Source organism: Calypte anna, chromosome 4A (assembly GCF_003957555.1).
Source record: "Calypte anna isolate BGI_N300 chromosome 4A, bCalAnn1_v1.p, whole genome shotgun sequence".
In the NCBI taxonomy this organism is placed as follows: Eukaryota; Metazoa; Chordata; class Aves; order Apodiformes; family Trochilidae; genus Calypte; species Calypte anna.
This window is the reverse complement of record NC_044248.1, coordinates 18,546,613-18,568,932: the sequence shown is the minus strand read 5'-3', so window position 1 is coordinate 18,568,932 and position 22,320 is coordinate 18,546,613. Positions and strand designations below refer to the sequence as shown.

At 37.9% G+C, this 22,320-nt stretch overlaps 1 protein-coding gene across 1 annotated transcript; it reads left to right on the top strand.

Annotated features, from left to right (window-relative positions):
* Positions 1-1,860: 1,860 nt before the first annotated feature.
* Positions 1,861-20,926, top strand: AASDH (aminoadipate-semialdehyde dehydrogenase). The gene is made up of 15 exons (XM_030449677.1): positions 1,861-2,136; positions 2,466-2,720; positions 4,692-4,812; positions 5,482-5,822; positions 6,562-6,754; positions 8,650-8,891; positions 11,236-11,342; positions 11,785-11,957; positions 12,505-12,697; positions 13,213-13,331; positions 14,636-15,473; positions 16,474-16,637; positions 17,259-17,384; positions 18,660-18,791; positions 19,791-20,926. Exons 1-15 carry the CDS (start codon positions 2,084-2,086, stop codon positions 20,196-20,198), a joined length of 3,465 nt encoding a protein of 1,154 aa, XP_030305537.1. The 5' UTR covers positions 1,861-2,083; the 3' UTR covers positions 20,199-20,926.
* Positions 20,927-22,320: the final 1,394 nt, after the last annotated feature.

Here is a 22,320-nt window from a genome sequence, read left to right as displayed (position 1 = left end):
TTGTGCAGGCTCTCTGGGGAACCAGAACCCATTTGCAGTCAAGTTTATGGGAGAATCTAGATTTTTCTAAGGATTGGGCTCTCGCTGTGTGTTCTTCACCAGAGCCCAGACAGGCATATTATGAGATGCACAAAGCAAGTTTATTTGTTTTGTAATAGAACTGTAAGAGTTCACCAGGACAATAAACTGAGCAACGTCAGATCAGGGTGGAGCCACTCTGACCCTCCCCTCATGGCTTAAACACAGAGAAGTGGAAGAAAACAGGAAAAGTGTTACTGGTATTTTTTCATCCTACTCCTTTCCCACCCTCAAAGAAGGGATAAGCCGAGCTCAAAGGTTTACGGATACGTGTGAGGAGCTCTTTCTACTTGTCATAAAAATTTAGGAACACAGTTTAACAAGGTTACAAGTAATCTTATTAATTTACGTGAAATTGTCTATAGAGCAGACTGTAAATGAAACATGCAAATACATGTTATCAACATGTATTGTTGATGTGTTGATAACGTGTCTTTTAACATGTTACCAACAAAAGTGGTATTTTTGAAGCCTGGTAACAATTGCTAAAATCTGATTCGAGCATGAAGTGGCATAATTCTGACTGCAGTGAAATGACACTTAATGCCTTTTTTCCCCTCCATGTTATGCACATGAAATTACAAGGTCTGCTACCGTAAGCACTGTAGTATTTAGATACACTACGTGGCTAATATTTAGTACTTTTTTTTTTTTTTTTTTTTTTTTTTTTGAAAACTTAAGTGAAAAGGGAGATAGGCTTCAAATGTCATTTTACCCAGACTGCTGGATTTATGCTGCAGGTCACCCAGCTTTCTTTAGTCACATACAGTGAGTATGTGGAGAGAGAAAACTCCTCTGTTGTAGATATATGTATTACTTTAATGTTTTTACTGTAAAGCTGTTTCTGCTGTTATTACCAGTGTGCCAAATAACCATTTACAAGATGTGACAGCACAGTAGGAAGCTGATGTCTAACCTCTCCTCTGCACAGCATTAAAAATGGTTACAAACAATTCCTCTTCTCGCTCTCTCCCTTCACTCCGCTCGCCGGCACCACGCACCCAAGGTTCCTTTAATAAAGCTGCCTTGAAAGCGCCTCGAAAGTTGAGGAAATGATTTTATTACGTAGACTCAGCCCTCCACCTTGCCACGCCGCCCGTACTGCACCGTCACCGGTACCGCACCCATCACCGGTACTGCACCGTCACCGGTACCGCACCCATCACAGGTACCGCACCCATCACCGGTCCCCCCTCCCTGCGCCCGCTCCTCTCTCCCTCGCTCCCCGCCGACGGGAAGGCACCCCCGGTCCGGGTCCCGGTGCCCCCGCGGAGCGACGCTTCGTCCCCCGACGCCTCCGCAGCGACGTGGGCCACCGCCGCCCCTTCCCGCTCTGCCCGGAAGTGCTGTGTGTGTCACGCCGGCAGGAAGGGCCGCCCCACCTCCAGGGGGGGGACCTGGGTGCTCAGAGGAGTGACCTGCGAGTGTAGCGGGGGAGCCTTGCTCCTTGCACCGCCCCCGGAGTTCTGTTTATGCGGGTTCTCATATCTGAAGAGAACCCGCCGGGGCCCTGGGACACCCGCTGCTCCTCTCACCCCTCTCGGAAAAGTGGCACCGTCTCACGCAGGCCAATGGCGGGCCGGGCGCAGCTTGAGGGTGCCCGAAGAGAGCGACGGCAATCGGCCAACGAGGGCGCCGCATCATTGCGGAGTGGGGCCGGGCTCACCCTGTCCCGCCAATCAGAAGCGCTGACCTTGCGTTGCTAGGAGGCGACGGGGAGAGGAAGGCGCTGGGAAGCTTCAGGTGGGGACTCGGGTGGAGCGGGGCGGCCTTTGCCCCGAACCCCGCTGCGGGGGGAGCGCTCGGCGGGGCCGCATTTATGGCTCCGTCCCGGCAGACCCCGCCCCGGGCCCGGTGTGGATACGGGGGCCTTTGAGTGTGCGGCAGCCGCTCGGTACCGCTGCAGGGTCCTGACCCGGCTGTAACCCGGAGCCCGCCGGTCTGCGGTGCGGTCTGTGGTGCGGGCCTGACCGGAGGGCCCCGCGGGGCAGAGCCGTGCAGCAGCATGAGCAGTTCCCTCAAAGCTTCCACAATGGGAAGCTTCCTTTCCTTGGAAAGGCAAGATTCTGTTAAAATAAAAAGACACGTGTTAATCAGGTCATTAATTCAGTTGTGCCCAGCTTTAAAACCAGAAGTGTGGCGAGGAACCGACTGCCTCTGTGCAATGGAGTTTTAGTGATTTGCTGTATTCTGGGTCCTAGGATGAAACCCGTGGCAAAGTATAAAAGTATTGAGCTTTACACTGTTGCAGCATGAGGTGTGCTGAAGCTGTGTGATTTCTACAAAGTATTTTTTTTTCCTGTTTGGTAGTGTTCTGTGGGTTTATATAATTTGGCTAAATTATGAATAGTTAGGAGATGACAGTGCAATCTTTGTTCATTTTTCAGGGGAACTGGAGATTATGCATCTGAGATGACTCTGCAGGAGCTTGTGAATCAGGCAGCCAGCCTGTACTCTGACAGGACAGCAGTTTGGTTTGATGAATGCAATGACAAACCTCCAACTTGCTACACATATGCAACGGTGGTAAAGCTTGCCATGGAATTAACAGTTTTCCTTCAAAAGCACTGTGGTCTGCAAGGAAAATGTGAAATAGGCCTTTACTGCTATCCTGGAATAAATTTACCATCTTGGATCTTAGGGTAATGGTTTGAATGCTTGCAATCCGTGTTGGTTTTGTAAGGGTTAATCTCTTTTATAAAAAAGAAAAAATTCAGTTTGTTTATATTCTTTTAACAACAAAAATGCAGTAACACCACAGTAACGTAGTAAAGAGGCAATGGAGTCTTGCATTCTTGAAGAAAAAAGACAGTGTTATAATTCACTGAAAAGCTACTGCTAAAACATTTTTTTTAAATCTTGGGTTCATTGATCTAAAGTGTATGCAATTGTATCCTTTTAAAAATATTAAACATAGAGAAATATAAAAAGCTCATGACTAGTATCTTTTTTGTGCTTGCTTAAAAAGGGAGGACTGAACAGAATAAATGTATATATACAGAAAATAAGTGTGCAGATTTTTTAATGCATTCTTGTCTTGCTAGCAGAAAAAAAGGTTCATTGAAAACAAATTTTATGCTTTAAGCCAAATCAGTATACAGTTAAAGTGCCATTACAAATATTGTTAAAAAAGTAATGAGCAATGCAGAACTCAAGTAACTGATCATGTAATGGCTAGGAATTTGGAGTGACTCTGATCTCAAGACTCACGTTAATTCAGCAATTTTTAAAGTTCTACTCTGCTGGTGAATTCTAATGTTTATATTTTACATATGTATCTTTTATATCCATTGCATTTATGATGTAATGTAGAATCACAGCATCACAAGGAGATTTCCTTCCGCTGATATGAGCAGCAATCATTGTGTTTCCTAGGGATATGATATTGAATATGTCAATGTTTTCCAATTCCCACACTGCACCTGAAATACACAGTGGCACAAGATGAGTATAAGCAGTTTGGTGAAGTGAGTGAGTGAGCACTCTAATCATAAACCTCCTAGAAGCACTGAGGAACTTTGTTACTGATCAGAAAACACTTTTCCCCTAGTCCAGCAGTAGAATAGGTTGCCCAGAGGTGTTGTGTGGCCACCAGCCCTGGAGGTTTTCAAGACATGACCAGACAAGGTTCTGAGTGACCTGGTGTGGTGTCACTGGGCCTGCTTGAGCCTGAGATGGGACCCGGCACCCTGAGAGGTGCCTTCCAACCTCATTTAGCTTGGGTCCCAATGAATTGAGCAGCAACACAGTTTTGGTTTGCTGTGTAACTGGGAGGTACTCGTGTGTCTGCTGCAGGGCACGCTGAGGTGCCTACCCATCCCAGTGGCTATTGGAGTGTGTGTGTTGCTGCAGCTTCCAAGTCTTCACTTTGGAGCTTGTTACTGCAGTGATAACTTGCTTGCACAAGGAGGAATTATAACTAACTGCATGTGGGAACCCAGCCTTAGAAGACAGGGGAAGATTTATGGGAACTATTCCTGTTTTAGCCACCACCCAGTTTTCTTGGCTTTGTGGAGTTTATTAACTAACGTCTTGTGATGGTGATAAATTCAAGTGCTTGACTTTATCAAATGTAGCCACTAGAGGGGAGGGTTGTAGTGAGCAACTTGATAAAGCACAGCGAGTGAGAGCAGAATGATACTTTGTGTTCCTGTATTTATGGTGGGAGAAAATCCAGTACATGCTCAGATTTTCTTACACTGGATTGGTCAGATCACTGGGAACAGTACATGTTTTCAGTGTGCAGACTGTTGATGTGTGGTTAGAATAGGTTTATATGTGTTGTACGTGTAGAAATTAAAAGCCTGTATTTCTGTTCCTAGTCAACAGCTTTTAAAACTGATGATGTCAGTAATACCTTTTTATCACCACCCTGTTTGACTAGGAAGAATTTTGAATGCTTTCATCTAGCTTTAATCTTTTCCCTTGATGTAAAATACCAAAAAGAAATAAATTATAATATGCTTGCCATTTTATTTCTAACAAAACCTTTAATATTCACAATTTCTATCTCTGAGAATTTTTTATTATATATATTATTATTATAAAAGAAACTGTGAAATTTAAGAGGATTTTCGTAAGTTTTTAATACATTTGAAACATTTTTGTCTTAGAATTCTTCAAGTTCCAGCTGCCTATTGTCCTGTTGATCCAGATGCACCACCTCTGTTATCCTCTTACTTCATGAAGAAAAGCAATCTTCAGTTTATTCTTGTTGAGAATGACAAGAGAAATGTAAGTGTTCAAGACTTCTAAAGGGACCATTAAAGAGCAATTTAGAAATGTGTATTTGATTGTATTCTGTTTGAATAAGCTCGGATGGGGCTGTTCTGTTTCTTCATGGGAACAGGTTGTCTTATTCAGAAAAGAACATCTCTAAAATTAGAAGTAGAAAGTGCTTCTCCCCCTATTAAAACAAAATTGTGTGCTTTACTATTACAGTGTTATCCAGGCATGCTTATTTAGTGTTGGAAGGGCTTTCCAGACTTGTTTCTTTACATATCAAGGTTGAGAGTTGGAAGTCTTTGTAGCAGCTGAAAATACAACTTCTGTACAACTCCTCTCAGATCTTATACCCTCGCTCATTACAATGGTATTGGACAAGATTGGACCATCTGCTTAAAATTCAGAGTTCTTTGTTTTCCATAAAATAGTTTTGTATATTTTCCCTTTCTTTTCATTATCTGCTCAGAGAATTATTTATATCTCATTTATAAAATCTACACTCACATATATATATAAATACATGAGCTTAAAACTGCCGTAATTGTATCCTCCAAAAGTAGAGAGATAAAAAAAAATCACAGCTTATTTATATGAAAGTGTCTCATTTTATTGCGTACAGTAGAACAATAACAGTGTGTCCTGTGCTCTGCTGTTTAAATTGTTTATTTTCTCTTACAGAAATTCCAGATGTCTCATCTTGGTTGGTTTTACCACAATTCTTCCACAATAGAACATATTGGCTTAACTCTCTTCCAAAAGGGCTTGAGTGATGCTGATTTAAATTCACAAGTGGATAATGTGAAAAGTAAATATGAGCTTTCCAAGCCTGTGGGTGACTCACAGCCAGGACATACTATTTGTCCAGATCAGACAGATGTAGAAACATCAGAAGGGGCATACATGGATTTTCTCCAGAAATACTCTCTGGCATATGTCTTGCATACATCAGGAACTACAGGAATGCCCAAAATAGTCAGAGTGCCTCATAAATGTATAGTACCAAATATTCAGCATCTAAAGTAAGTGTGGTTTCTAGCTTTTTTACAATTTTAATATTTAGGGAATTTTAAAAAAAAAAAAATTAATTTTTTTTTTTTTATACTTCAGAGGAGCATAGTGTGTCTCTTTACTAATGCTGCTTCACTTCTTCCTCCTCCCCTGCCTTACCAGATGTTTGTGTTTCTAAATAATATAGCAGAAAATTATGTTTCATTGTTATTTTTAATGTTTAAATGGTACATTAACCTGAATTTAGATGGGTGCACTTCAAATAATAGGCTGTTGCTCTAAGTATTGCATTCTGGCTTAAAAGAAATAGATAACAAAGTTTATTATTAATTCACAATTACATTTAGCAGGTTCTGTAGTTCTGAAGTCCTAATTCCTTTTTAGGCAACATAGATTTTTTTTTTTCTGTTACATTTAATATTTCTAAAAACCAAATCCATTATGGAAAATACCACCCCTTTTTCCTAATAAGCACCTCTTAATTGAAATGTCAACATACTGTATTGGCATGCAAAGAGGTGGGTATCTTAGTTAAGGGTCTCATTAGTTTAATCAATAGTTGCAGCCTTGATGCAGGAAGGAGCTCATGCTCTTGCTCATGCTGTCTGGCTTGCATGTGCCTATATATTCAGAGTAGCCTTTTAAGCTTTTTAGCTTTGCTAAAGCACATTTATTTTATGCTGCTCTCCTAGTGGAAATATTTTTTAACAGCATGCATCAGATTTTTAATTCCTAGCTTTCTTATTTTAGATCCCTATTTGAGATCACAGAAGACGATGTGCTCTTCCTGGCTTCTCCTCTAACATTTGACCCATCTGTGGTTGAACTGTTCCTTGCTTTGGCAAGTGGAGCCTCTATTCTTGTAGTACCAAACACTATTAAAATGATGCCTGTGGAGCTGTCTGCTGCTCTGTTTCACCATCACCATGTGACAGTGTTGCAGGTAGGCAAATCCTAAATGTCTTCACTGTCTTGCCTCTCCCTGTGCTAATGTGCCCCACATTTGCATCAGTCTAGACACTCATTAATACAGAGCGGGAGTGTTCTTCCATGAAAGCACAGCTCATGATGTCCTTTTTGCTGTAGCATGTTAGGGTATTTGTCTTAAGAAACCATTAATTCTTAAGAATTACTGAAATCACTCTGTTTAGCAGTTAGTTCTGAAGACCCTACTAATGGAGTAACAGACATTTAATGTAACAATGTTACAGACACTTTTAGCACTTTTTAGTAGGCCTGATCTTAGAGTCTTTCCACATAAACATCTTTAAGTTTTAATGATAGTCTCTGTGATAAAAATATAACAACTAAACCAGTGCCATTTATAGGGTGATAAAATGTTTGTCATTTTTACAGTAGTGAGGGCAGAGAATAACTGCTTGCACAGCAACACTTAGTGTTTTCAGGCCCTGTGTTTATAGGAGGTTACCTGTGCCCTTTATGTCTTGGAAAAGGTTATCTCCTGTATGATCTCAATTTTTATAGCTTTAAAGTTCATTTTGTAAACCTTACATGATGTTTTGAATATCCAGCATGGGTGATAGTGTAGTGCCTGGTAGTGTGATAGGTATTTTGTGATAGTAATAAATTGAGTATAAGACACTTAAATTGAGGTGTTGGGGAAAAGTTGCTAGAAATGGGTTTTACTTGTAACCAACTTTGAATGGAATCAGTACTGTCTGTTTAGTCTATTAATTGTGATAACAGACACAGGATTTGTTGTAATTCTGAAGTATCTGCACTTGTAGAAATTCTAAGGTTTCCTTTTCTTTTGGAGGAACTGTAGTAGAGATTTGTAGGGTAGAAATTTAAGATTATTGAGTAGTTGACTGAAGATTCCACAGCAGAAAAAAAATCCACCAAAATACATAAGATATATATTTTGTGACTTTATTTCTCTTAGTGACTTAGATTTTCCTGTCACATCCAAGTGATTCTGTGATTTTTGTTTATTTATCATTGTCTTATTCAGTGAAGGAAAGGCTTCTCAGCTGAATTACTGACAAAAATGTTATCCTTGTAGCTTAACTGATGATAAAAAATTTTATGATGTCTCTTAAATTATAGCAGGGCATTACCTTCCCCTCTTGACTTGCTCAAACAGACTTGAGAAAGCTGAAAAATAGTTCCAAGGGACAGGAAGAGTAATTTTTTATCTCGTTTTCTTCACTCTAATTTACTAAAGTCAAAATTGTCAGTTGAAAAGTGTTGGTCCTCGTCCATTAGTGGAAGAAAGTGACCTGGGGTTTTTTATCCCTGCTTTTTTTTTTCCTTCTGCATTCAGAAAAACTAATCTTTGCAAAGTGATGTATTTGCACAAATATGGAACAACCCAAAGACTGGCATCCTGTGAATTTTTAGTGTTGTGGAGAGCTTGTTAAATTTTTATATGAGGATTAATCAAATGTATAGTTTATATTTTAGCTGAAGCATGCTGGAATGAAGGGTAAAAAAGCCCAAACAGTAACATCAAGAATATACTGTGTTTGCTCTTTTTTATTTCAGAGTAATTAACAGAAGAATTAATGTACACACACATTAGATAATATCTGAGACACAACATGGAAGCCATAAGGCATCAAAATAAAGTAGAAACTCTGGAGAAAAACATAGATTGATGCTGATAGACCTCATTAAGGGCTTCACACAATAAACAAATCTTTCAATAAACAGCACAATCTGTATTGGTGTTTGATGGTGCCATCTACTGTACACAGATGATTGCTGAATACATCTATAACATAGCTATGCAGAGGTTTAAACCTGTACTGAAAAAATGTAAGAGGTCTTTGTCTCATCCTTTTTTTTTTTTTTTCTTTTTAAATATTTATCATACAGGCAACTCCAACACTTCTCAGAAGGTTTGGAGCTCACATTATTAAATCAACAGTGCTGTCTGCAAATACTTCACTCCGTGTCTTAGCCCTGGGTGGTGAAGCATTTCCCGTACTGAACCTCTTGAAAAGTTGGAAGCACAAGGAAAACAAAACAAGTATTTTTAATCTATATGGTATTACTGAAGTGTCAAGCTGGGCCACTTGCTACAAGATTCCTGAAGAGGTTTTTAGTCCTGATTATAGGTAGGAAATTTCACTGTTTTCATGGCATATGAATGATGAAAATGACTAGAAATATATCCTTGGTCTCCTGTTTTAAGGGCTACTGAGGCCTCTTGAGTGTTTATGCTAGTGGATGCTATGTTTACCTTTTATGTAGAAGCAGGATGATCCATCCTCTTATACTCTTAACACAGCCCCCTCAAGTAAAAGTTAATGATGAGTGATTCCTGAGTGACAGAACTGCAGTCTGAATTTCTGTATACTTGTAGAGGTGTTTCACATAATGTGTTGGGATGATCTCTGTTTTAGTCATCTGTGTCTAGACCTCTTCTTTCCAGCCTGTGATTCCATGTGCTGCACCTGGACTGGCCTAGCCCAGGGTGCTCTGTCTCTGACTATGTGGCAGTGTTGAATCCGTGTTGCACTTGTGCAGGCAAATGACTCTGACCCAATTGCTAGTAACTTCAGTTAGCTGTATTCTTGTTTATCACTAAGCTTTTCCAGTGAGATCTTGCATATTCTAGTGAGAACTTGCATATTCAAGGAGACAAAACCTAACATAGCCCTCAATGAGAGTGAAGAAACAGGGCTCTTAACTCTTAATCATAATCTTGGAACAAAGATATATTCAGAGCTTTAACTCTATCAAGTTCGGAATGTTACTCCTGAAATTTACTTATCTTAAACAAAAATGCTCAAAAATTACTTTTTAATGTAATCAATAGATACAAAGGTGTTTCTTACTGTGGCTGTGCTTTTGCCTACAGTTTTTAAAACTTCACAAATAATTAAGTGGAGACTTAATGGTACCACCAGATAGTGGTATCTTTGAAGATGGTGGATGGTCATAAATTGTTATGAAATTACCATGCAAAGCTAATTTTCATTAGCTTCCCTGAGTTCAAATACTACCTTCTTCTCAGGGAAACTATTTTTTTTTCCTACTCAAATGTTCACATGCTCTAGAGGTGATGTGTTGTTCTTTGCTCCTATCTGAGGCACAATTAGAATTAGCTGGAAGGTTTTATAGTTTCTGACTGTTGTCTCCCACCTTTCACCTCAGCACCTGTTCCTTCTTAGCCTCATTGCAAAGGGAATTAGAGTTCCTTTACAGTAAGCAGCCTCAGATACATCAAAACCATGACAGACCATTTTATATCTTATTCCCTCCTTAGTATTGGTAGGACAATTGAAATGCAGTGAGCTTTTATTTTTGCTATCTGCATGATGAAAACTGGCAGAGTTTCTAGAGAAATTTAGAAAATGAAAAAAATCAGCACAAAGTGAATACCTGCACTCCTACAGTTTTTAGATTTTTGGTGAAATTACATGTCTAATCCCAAGCTTCTTAATATTAATGTCAAAATGAGATGGTGTTTGTCTTTTGTTTTTGCTGTTCTATGGTATATGTACGAATCTTGGGGGTTTGTTTTGTGCTGTTAACTTCTGCTCTTTTTTGGTTTTGTCTTTGTGTTGGCACTTCCAATGGTATAGAGCAGACATATGGGGTATCTGGGATGCCTTCTCATACCTGTTTGTTAAGTAATTATATTTTGAAGCTGACTAGAAGAAGGAAAAGAAGATTCTCACTTGACAGAAATACACATTTTACAAAACTTCACTGCTTTTTGGTCAATTTGAGATGAAGAGTTAATTGACTCATCAGAGAAAAAAGTTTCAGCAGCCTAAGTAATAGGAGTTGAACAAGATGAGACTATGATAGAAATTGAACTGGAACCCATGTGTAACTTCTTATATTACCAAAGTTGCTTAAAGTTACTTTGCTTTTTAAATTTTGATTTACTGAAGAAATAGGTGTTTCTCTACCATCACTCAGAAATACATTCAATAAAGGAGGTTTTGCAAGTGGATGAAGAGGCTAGAGAGCAAAGGGAAAGGAAGGAGTTGTTCTGCAGCTCAATAGAAGAAATATGTAGCAGATACATGACATTGAAATTACAATTCCTTTTATTTTGTGTTTTTTCTGAAAGACACAACTTGTACCAGTTGCCACAACACTGGTAATAAAGCAGGAGAAAAGCTCAAACAAGTTTCGACAGAGAATTAATTAGAAAGTGGTTACATGTGTTTAAATTGGTTGAGCTTGATGGGAGTTTCAACCTGGAGGACTTAAAAAGTGTCTGGTTTTTGGTATATGCTAATGAAACCCCTGCATGTTGATGAGGTTTTTGATTTCGAACAAAATTAAATGTTTTTAAGAAGAAAAATCTGTAGAGGGAAGCCCGAAGTATCTGGTTTTGCTCTAATGTAAATCCTTTAAAAGATTGTATGCTGACTCATTTCTGGAACAGTTTCCTGTGTTCAAAAGGGAAAGATTTTTACCATTTCTCTGTAATGTATTTAGAACTGATTTCCCTGTACCTCTGGGATCACCGCTCCTTGGAACAAAAGTTGAGGTCAGAGATGCCAGCGGTTCTGCAGTTCTGGAAGGCGAGGGACAAATATTTATAGGTTATTTGATATTTTTTATTCTTCTAAAGTACCTTTCTTAATTGACTAAGTTTTAATAAGGTGTTGATCAGTTTGCTTAGTGGCTGTCTGAGACACAGATTGTTGCAGCATTTTAAGTTGGGCTGAGAATCTTTTGATAGTATTTTAGGTTGTTGGGATGATGAACAGGAAATTACTGTCATTGCAGCTGCAGATTTTGCTTTCATTATAGTGACTTTTTTCCTGCCTGCAATTTTATGTTCTTAGTTGAAGTAATTTCTGTGTATTAACTGAATTAACTGCATAGCCCAATTTGCACATTGCAGAAGTGTAGACATTAATAATAACCCTTTAATACTTATAATGCCTGTTAGAGTTTAGGAAAATGTAATAAAACACTCCTTATAATTTTCATTTACAGTTAGCTATTTAATGTATATCACCACAATCTTTTCTTATTTAGGTGGTGAAGAACGTGTCTGCTTCCTTGATGATGAAATAGCTGTACCTGTGGGTACAATGAGAGAAACAGGGGATTTTGCAAGAGTGCAGAATGCAAAGTTGTTCTTCTTGGGTCGGAAGGACAATCAGATTAAACGGCACGGCAAGCGTTTTAATATTGAATGCTTGCAGCAGGTAATATTACATCTGCTGGGGAAAGTATGCCAGAATAAAAGAGCAGGGATAAAAATCACATCATTATAATCAGAAATGGCTATTTTCTCTTTTTCAGATGACTTTTAGGAGTCTAAAAGAAATTGGGAGGGTGTATTATACAAATTCAGGGAGTAATTTGCTTCTGAGTTCCTGGAAGCCTGTTTTATTGTATGGTTTCTTCCAGTAGAACTGAGAACTGTATAAATACACATGAAAAATACCAAGTGTTGCACTGAAATGACTGGGGTTTTTTGTTTGACGGGACTGAATGTCAGGCTCATCAATTGTATCTCATTCATGGCATTTAGGCAAATAATGCATATATATATATATCTGAGTTCATTTTTCTGTGAAGTACAAATGTCATCTCCAAGAAAAGATATTTCTTAGGATGTTATGAAGGAATGCAAGACAAATCCAGATTTAACTTTTTTAGATGGGTATTTTTTTAAGTTGTGGGTTTTTACTCCTTTTACTTTGTTGATGAAATGCATTTGAAAGCAAGACTAATGTTTTTTAATTACAGGCTGCAGAAGATCTTTGTCAGGTGGAAGCTTGTGCAGTGACCTGGTATCAGCAAGAAAAACTTATCCTGTTTGTTGTACCCAAAGATGACTTTGAAGAGAGAGAAACACTTAAAGAACTCCAGAAATGTCTACCAGCTCATGCAGTTCCTGATGAGCTTGTACTCATTAAAGCTTTGCCTTTAACATCACATGGTAAATGAAACTTTTAAGTACCCTTGCTACTTATTTTAATGGTCTCTATTCTTTTAATTTTTATTTATTTTAATTGACCAAAATCAAGTACCAGATTGTGCTCTTCAAATATGTATATTAGATCACTAACTCCCAGTAGGAAATCATGACCATGCACTATGTCTTCTTGATAATCTTTCATTTAAGAGACAGAGAGACTAGTAGTAAAATCAATTTAGTATTAAAACTGCGTATTTCTTTTCGTGGTTGTTCCTGTTGCAATCTGCAACAGAATCCTGACTTAGCTGGGGAAAGATCAGAACTTGAAGGTGGGATTATGTGGGAGGTTAGGGGAAATTTTCAAAAACCTTGTTGGTTTTTGTGTAATTATTGCCTGGGTAGAAAGAATACAGGTGCAGTTGATTATGAATAAGGAAAAATATGTATGAACAAAGTTAGCATTTGGGCAGACCACATTTTGGAAGTGTAAATGCTAAAAGAGCAATGAAAAAAATCATGCTTTATTTTCTACAAAGGCAAAGTTGATATATCTGAACTGAACAAGATTTACCAGAACCATCTAAACTCCAGGAGGCGTGACAGTAAACTGAGTGGAGCAGAGGAATTGTGGGAAAGATTGCAGTATTTATGGAAGGTAGTATTTTGAGCTGCCTCTTTATCTTTGCAAGTGGATCATTGTACATGTGTCAGGAATTAAACAGTTTTAGGAAGTATGACTAATGCAACCAGAACATTCCAGCTGCCTATAGATTTAAGTAGAACAGCTCTTCTGTTCAGCTAATACTTAAATATGGTTGCTTTGCAGTGGCTAAGAGGGAGAAATTTCAGTTTCTCTATCAAATGAAACTACAGGCTATGAGGTGTAAGCAATTAGCATTAGAAGGATGTAACCTGTCAGTAGCTTTTTGAATACTGCTTCACATGTCAGAGAAACTATGCTTAAGGGAAACAAGGAACTGGGACATGCAAGCTCTGTTCAAAACAGCTACTGTATTAGCAGAGTTTCTTATTTCTTTTTATAAAGGGCCTTTTCTTAATCGGTAACACATTTATGTAATTGTATCTTGGACTGTCTGTATTTCTAAATTTCTGTGATAAAGACTTGGTTTTCAGGGTACTGAAACAGGCTGCCAAATGGTATTGCTGTTTTTCTAAAGACAGATTTGCAAGTTTCATCTGAAAATAGTATTTACTGAGGCTAGGAACAAGTAAATGTAGTGAAATTAGAAACACAATTTGCCTGTGCGTGTATTTACCATGGCTACAGACATGGTAACTCAAAGGGGTGGGATGTGCCTTAGACCCATTATGGACAGCAGAAAAGGTTTTCCAAAGCCAGAGGATTTGGACTTCACACCCAGACTTAAGGAGAAGGGAGTGCAGTAAGAGGAGACACAGTAATTGCTCTTTGTTGTACTGACAATGTCAAATCCAAAATCTTTCATGAACTGAAGTGGTTATGGCATCAAAAGTATGTAGATAAGTAGGTTACTTAAATAATTCAGAAGTGAAAGATACCAATTTATGTAAGTTTTATTAATAAAATAAAGCACCCAAACAACTTTATCAAAAAGTATCAATGTTTTATCTGCAAAATTGACATTAATAAATGGTATTGAGATTGAAAACAGCCAAAAAAAAAATACAGTAGAATTTTCTTTAATGTCTCAGACTGCAGAAATAGAATTGAGCAAAACATTTTGTAGTACAGAAATGTATCTCCCTGCTTCCCTCTTCCTCCTCAATTCTTGTTCCATCACTACCTCTACTGGCACTAACATGTTTCATGTGGTTTTTTGCAGAGTAGTGAGTTTCCTCAGCTGTTGACTTTTAGTGAGACTTCTGGTTATTTGGGTGGGTTTTATCCAACTTGAGTTTTTATTTGTGTGACATGGGTCAGACCCACAGACTGACCTCTTTCCTTCCTCTTTTTTCCAGTCTGTTTTGGGCCTCCTGGGTGATTCCCCTGGAATTCCTAAAGATGCAGTATTTCTGTACAGTGGTGGAGACTCCTTAAAGGCTCTACGATTTTATGATGAAATTGAGATGTTAGTAGGCAGAGCTGTGCCTGGACTCCTTGAAGTTATTCTCAGCTGCTCAATTGAAGATGTTTATAGACATATTCTTAAAATTCTGTTTCCAGATAAAGGCCAATTAATGAATCACGGTAATGTTCTGAAAAGAAAATTAAGTGGGAACAGCGGAGAGGACTTCCAGGGAAAATATATTAAACAGAAATCTGAAGGAGGTCCCGAGGTCACTTCAGAACTAATTTCATTTATTGCACTAAGCAGAGGAAATATTATTTTCCCCATGAATTTCACCAAGTCTTTTCTGCACCCCAGTAATACAGTACAGGTAGGAGTGGAACTGCTGCAGCAACCAACTTTTCTGCATTTTAATACTCCATGTATAATGAAAAGCCCCATGGAAGGGTATGAAATGGAGAACAAGATTTTAACAGTTACGAGCATGGAAAATAAAACTGACTGTTGCTCTGTAGAGCAGATCCATGCAGGATGTAGTCAGGTAACAACAGCAGAGTTGGCATTATGCATAAGATGGAAGTCAAATACAAGAAAATGTGTTGATGCTTCACCATTGATTGTTATACCATCTAAAGAAGAAGTGTCTGCATCTGTGTATGTGGGCTCTCATTCTCATGCAATGCAGGCGATTGATCTGGAATTGGGAGGAATAAAATGGGAGAAGAACCTTGGAGATCGTATTGAATCTTCTGCCTGCATATCTAAGTGTGGAAATTTCATTGTTGTTGGTATGTCTTTTGTTTTAGCTTTAATTTTTTTTTTTTTTTCTGTTAAATGCAGGATTTTTGACAGAGACTTCTTATCTCTGCTTTCTACCTATATTTACCAAAAAACCTTTCATATCTGCTTCAGATTTAACTTATTGTAAAATAGAAAAAGAAGGAAGATGTAATTTAAGTTTCATGATAACCAGTGATGAATCTTATCTAACTTACACAGTTGTGGTTTATATCTGCCAGTTTATTAATAAGGCCTTAATTACGGAGTAGTCAACGGGTACAGTTTCTTTTTTTTAATGTATATATGTAAAGAAAAGTCTTAACAATTGGTAGAGATATTAATTAGTACATGGTACCTCAGATTATTTTTCAGAGTTTGACTTATTTTTGGAAATGCAAAGAGCAAGTTAGGATTGGGTTTTTGTTTTGTCAGATTCATTGTCGATAGAGTTGCCATTATTCATCTTACTGTTATCTTTTTAGCTAATACATATGTATCACTGGTTAGCACAGATGTCCAGGTGGTGGCTTTTTTTTATGCAAAGCTAATGTTGCTATCTTTTTTGCTAGTATTTTGATTTCTATTTACTCTGATAACAAAATTGAATGTTGCAATAAAACAGGAGTTTCTAGAACTAGAGTTCAGTTTTCATTAGAAAATGTACAGGCATTATTCATTCAGCATCTGTTTTCAGAAAGGAAAATGAGAGAAAGAGGTAATTAAAACCCATTCTTATTCTCACTTTCAGCACCTCTCCATTGCTGTAAAATTTGATAGAAAGGCAGTGAAAGAAGTATATTCTAAATGTTAACCTGGAAAGAACACACAGAACAATCAACTTAGCAAGTGTGAACCATCAGCAAATATTTTGAGCTAAAAGGAGGAGCTTTGAAACTGTACCTCTGAGTCATCTTCTCTCCAGCAGTGATACAACTAACAGCACAAATCACACTATAAATACAAACATTCATTATCCTTCTTTCCCCTGTTGTGTTTTATTTCACACAGGTTGCTATGATGGCTTAGTATATGTGCTTCAAAGCAGGGATGGAGAAATCCACTGGACTTTTGTCACAGAAGATAGTGTGAAAAGCTCTGCAGTTGTAGACCCTTCCAGTGGACTGGTCTACATTGGATCCCATGACCAACATGTGTATGCTTTGGATATTTATGTAAGAATACTGACTGTCTTGTATGTATAGAAGAAGAATTATCCAACTGAGACCCTATTTGCAGCACACCAATGCAGCTCCAGTGGTGTTAGTATTGTCAGGAGTGCACAGCTGCACTTTTGAAGCAGACCTGGTTCAATTCAGTTAGGATGGTGTGGCAGTGGTGGTCTGGGCTGTGGTTCTTGTGCTGCTAGTCCTTCTTGGTTGAGGCCAAATCTAAAGTTCTTAAGTTTGGTTATTAAATTCTCTGTGAGTGTTTCCCAATAGGGTGCCCAGCTAGAAATAAAGCTATGGCTGAATAGGGTGCCCAGCTGCAAATAGAACTGTGGCTTAATAGTGGAGAGAGAATGTTACATTCTGAAGGAGTAGATGAAGGGAGGTGGAAGATAAAAGGGGCAGACAGTGCCTCTTCATTAGCTGAATTTCTTTACTGGAAGAGAAAGTAACCAACAGCATATGTGTTGCTATAATAGCATGCAGATTATAACTTCACTCCTTAATTAGTATTTGCTGAGTAAATGTGGTATTTAATAAGCTTTGGCATTCAAAGGTCTTTATAAATGTGCTGAGCTTTAACTCCAATTGAGTATTTTTAATTTCTCTTTTTTCGTGTGCTAACAGGAAAAAGCTTGTATATGGAAGTTACATTGCGAAGGTGGAGCTGTCTTTTCATCTCCTTGTCTAAGTTCTTCTCCACATCATCTTTATGTTGCTACACTAGGAGGACTATTACTGGCTGTAAATCCAGTATGTACCTTTGCTTACTTGTGTTTGATCTCAAGCTCAAATTTAAATGAAACCAGATTGCATTTCTGAAGCTCAGATCATTTTTCTGATGAAAGGAACTAGATCATAATATGTTACCATAAGATACTTTTCATTTATGGGCCTTATTATTATGCACATAATAATAAAAATGCCTGGATTTCAGAAAGCTATCTGGTGATAAGGAAAACTGAAATTTCTTGTTTGATTTTACATGCTGACTATTGGCCAAAGTTGGAATCAGTGTCTTCACATTCCCATCTACTACCTTGTGAGTTCCACTAGTGATTGAGAGCACGCCTGTATATTTTTTCCCTCCCTCCCTTTGACAGTAGGATTAGAAAAAAAACTACACAGAACTTACTGAAATCAAAACAGAATAGAGAAAAAAGCCCTTTTATTCTTCTTACTATTTCCTTCCCCATAGTCATTTAGAGAGTTTTTCCCCTTGATCTTGGAGTGCTGTTCTGTTCTCTGCACTGGGGAAATGGTGTTCTTGATAGGTATGGAGCAATTTCATGGTTCTCTCTGTCAATTTTGGCTTTCAGCTGATACCACCTGATAAAAGCAACAGTCACTTGGAGCAGCTGTTAATGTTTTTATACTCACACAACTCACAGCATCAGTCCTAACCATCTTTACCTCCCCCATACTCCAGGTTTCCTCAGTAATGCTTAATCTAGTGTTAGAAAACCAGTGTATGGTTTTGCATCTCTAGTGGGCTGTGGTTGAGAAAAAAAAATTTTTTTTTCCACAGAGCTGATTAACAGGTAGTTGAGAAAACCAGTAACTCTTAAGTAATTACTTGTGAAAACAGGAATGTGCAGGCTATGTTAGGAGCTTATTGTGGGTTGCAGCATCTATGATTTGTGACATAATCAATATGATTTGCTTTTAGGGTATATTCTCCATCATTGGTCTTCATCACATACTGAGGAGCTGGGAAAGGAATAAGAAATCTGTAATTTATTAGAAGTACTGTTATACTTATCATTATAGTTCTGATGAGGGGGAGGAAGGGAAGGATGAAACAAGGGTATTGAGTATCAAACAAGGGTATTGAGTATCTCATGTAAAACACTAAACATTTGAAGAGTGGATTTGCTTCTGGTGTGTGTTCTGGATGGGAGAAGCCTGCTGTTTTTTGCTTACCACCCTCAATTCTTAAGGCCTGGGTCAAGCTGTGAAGGAAGTGTTGTATCGTGCAGATTCTTACAGTTATGTTAAACATCAGATATTCCATGCTGCCATTTCCAGGTGATGGGGAATAAGATTTGGAAGAGCTTCCTGGGAAAACCACTTTTCTCATCTCCTCATTGCAATGGGAAATATGTTTGTGTTGGGTGTGTGGATGGAAACTTATACTGTCACACTCATTCTGGAGAAAAGGTAAAAGTGTTGGGTTTCTAATGTTCATCACAAAATCCTGTTTACTGAGGTTTCATGATTAACAAGCTTGGTTTTTTTTTTTTGAACTAAATATGTCTGTATTGCTATAGAGAGGAGAATGTAGGAAAAAAATGTTTGCCCAGGAGTCCAGGCAGTTCATGGCAGAACTGCAAACTCTCTCAAGTTGCTCGATGCAATAACAGACTCTCTAATTCGGAACTTACACCCAGAGTAAATGGTCAAGAATAGAGCCAACTAATGAAAGGGTATGGTTTTGATTTTGGAAGTTTTTCAGGCCTGTTGAAAGCCATCTCTTCTGTAAGATGCTGACTATTTAGAAATAAAAGTTTCTTAGAACGTTGATGCATTGATCAGAAAATGTTAAATCATAATTCTGTCAAAATATGTCACCCTCCACATTGGATTAAATGAGAATATTTTTTTAGTTCCTTAATGTGGTTTGTATGTGGTGTCAAAAAACTGACACCATTTCTGTTTGCCTGAGATGCAGTATACATGGCAAGTCCTAAGTCTTTTCTGATTTAAAATTATGAGTTAGCCCATGTCCTGTTCTCTGCCTGTAGCAATGTTGCAGAACTGATACTCTCTTGAGGAGGGATCTGCACATCATTAACATGAGCAGAGGAAATCTGTATTACAAAAGGAATGTTTGCCTTTTTGGCAAAGAATGGCATGTTAAAAGAATTTTTTAAGTTTATTACTAATTGTGGTACAGCAGCCCAAGAATACTTCATTCCCTAGTTGGCCATCTTTACATGGGCCTCACAGAAGGTTGTAACTCTTGTACATCTGTTTTAGGAGTCTTTTGTCACTTACTCTGTGTGTAAAACTTGAGAAGTATTTACCAGCCCTCACTGAAATCTAGGATGCTCTTGAAATAAAATGCTCTATTGTCAACAAATAATCTATTAAAAATTACAGTTGCTGTCAACCTAAGATGAACCATCTTTGGTGATGTGTGGTTGTGTTTTTCTGTAGGTTTGGCAGTTTCCCACGAATGGGCCAGTGTTTTCATCCCCGTGCATCTCTGGTTTAACCGAGCAAGAAATATTTTTTGGCTCCCATGATTGTTGTATCTACTGTTGTAACATGAAGGGTAATTTACTGTGGAAATTCGAAGCCACTTCACGTGTATATGGAACACCATTCATTTTCCAAAGTGATGAGTTAAAGAACAAAATTCTTTTGGCAGCAGTATCTACAGATGGCAAAGTGTGGATCCTAAATGCCAAGAATGGAACAGCAGAAGGAGTAGAAAAACTTCCAGGAGAGGTTTTCTCTTCCCCTGTAGTATGGGGAACAAAGCTTGTTGTTGGCTGCAGAAATGATTATGTTTATTGCCTAGATTTGTATATAAGAGGAAAAAAGGAGCAGCTAAGATGTTAGGTTGCTTCCTTTTTATTGTTTACATTTGTAAATTAAGAACTCTTGGGTGCTCTCTCTCTGCCTATTTTACTGTAGGCAAGAGGTGCTCTTTGAAAAGTTCTCAGGTAGCATTTTGTGCCAGGCAGTGTCCAGAGCAGGTGAAGTGATGTTTGCTGACTGGCTGTACTAATTGAAGGACCATGGCTGCTCAGCACCCAGACAGAAGGTTCACTGTCCCTCCCTTATTTCCCAGCTTTGATTCAGGAAATAACATGTTTCAGATGGTTTGGATTTGAATGTTGGGCTTTGACCTGTGTAAAAGGAAAATGAAAGTCAGTAGTTGGCTTCAGACACATGCAGGACTGTGAGAAACTGGTGAGGTGCCATACTCTGCAGCTTGGAGTAATGTGCTTGTCCAGCCTGTGCCTGCTTCTTTGTGCCCCAGACTGGGGTTTGTGTAGTCTGGCCAGGTTTATGTGCTGTGGCAAGGTAACCCAAGTTCTTTTTTGAAGAAGTTTGGGGTTTTTTTTTGCTTCAGTTCAGCCAAACATGCATTTAACTTGGTTTAAATCAGTAGGAAGTGGGGAATATACTTATGCCTGTATAGTTATTACATTTCAATGACAGGCACAGCATGAGTTCCAAGATGAAGTGTGCACTGCTTGAATCAACCATTGCCAAATAATTTTTTTTAGAGATTTGAATAATTTTTTTTTAATGGAGAATTATTAATAAAGGTTGTAAATTGGGTGTGGTTGTCTTTACTGCCTGAAAAGGAGCAACCAGTCGTGTTGGTAATGTGAATCAAGTATTTGTAGTGACAAAGTACACTTAACTGAGAGCATCTTCCTCATTATGAGTCTTCTAACAGAACTGTAGAAAGTATTGTCTCACTGTCTCTGAGGAGTGATCTACTTGGAATTCTAACATCTTGAATTAAAAAGTAAAGTAGAAGCTGCACTGGATATCTTGCTTCATCACATCTGTTTCTTCCATTTTATCATTAGCAGAAATGCACAGGCAACACACTTGTAGCTCTGTAAAAGTTCTGCATATAAAGCAAACCTGAACTACATGATCAGGAAAAGGAAACACAGAATACATAGGTCATTGATTCGATAATTTTGACTAGGTTATAGTTTAATAAGAATTAAAATGACATTAGTATAGTAAACAATTGCACTTTAAAACATTTGAAAAATTAAAAAAGTACACAACAAATACCCCACAATTATACATCTTATAGTTTTTATACATTACTATATGAACATAGAGGTTAATTGTATATAACCTTGTCAGAGAAATGGAATTTTTTGTGTATAAGTTACAAAAAAATTGAGACAATATACTACATAGTGGTTTGTTCATTTCTTAAAACATTTTTGCTGTTAATCGATAGTACTGTTTTGGTTTTACAGATTTACAACACTTTATCAGAAATGGTTGCAACAAAGCTAAAGCAAAGTAACACTTCACTTCATTGGTATTTAGTGCAAATTTTTGTTAACATGAAATGTTGCTGTTGAACATGTACACTCTAGAAATGTTTCCACCAAGTACTGTACATAATACAGTTTCTGTTATTACACTAGATACCTTTATGGTTGAAAAAAAACCCTCTGCTTTGAAGCTTTAGATTAAGACCATCCTTACTGAAAGCTCTATTCTATATGCTATAAATGTATTGTATTGGAAAATTGCATCTTTATGTCATGCACAATAGCACCTAATTTTGCTCTGCTTTTCAGAATACCAGTACTTTTAATTCTTTAATCCTGATTTACTTCACCTTCTCTGTATTTCTGTCTGTCTCCTTCTCCCCAAAACAATTATAAAGATAGATTTCAGGCAGTTTAGTTCTTGTAATTGCAAAGATACTGCAGGCTTCTAAACTCAAGAAAAAGTGTAAATTTAACTGAAGTAGTACTAATTCATGACGCTAGCAGAGAAAAAAAATGGGTCAAATTCTTTCTTCAGATAAGCTTGCAGAGATTTGACTTTGAAGGCATTAAGTGTTGTGGTTTTTTCCAACCATTTTGAGAGTAGCATTGCCCCATCTCTGTATAAAATGTTTTAAATACTTAAATATTAAGGGTAGAAAGTTACTCTAGAGATTCTGGTTTTATATATGAAACTGAGCAAA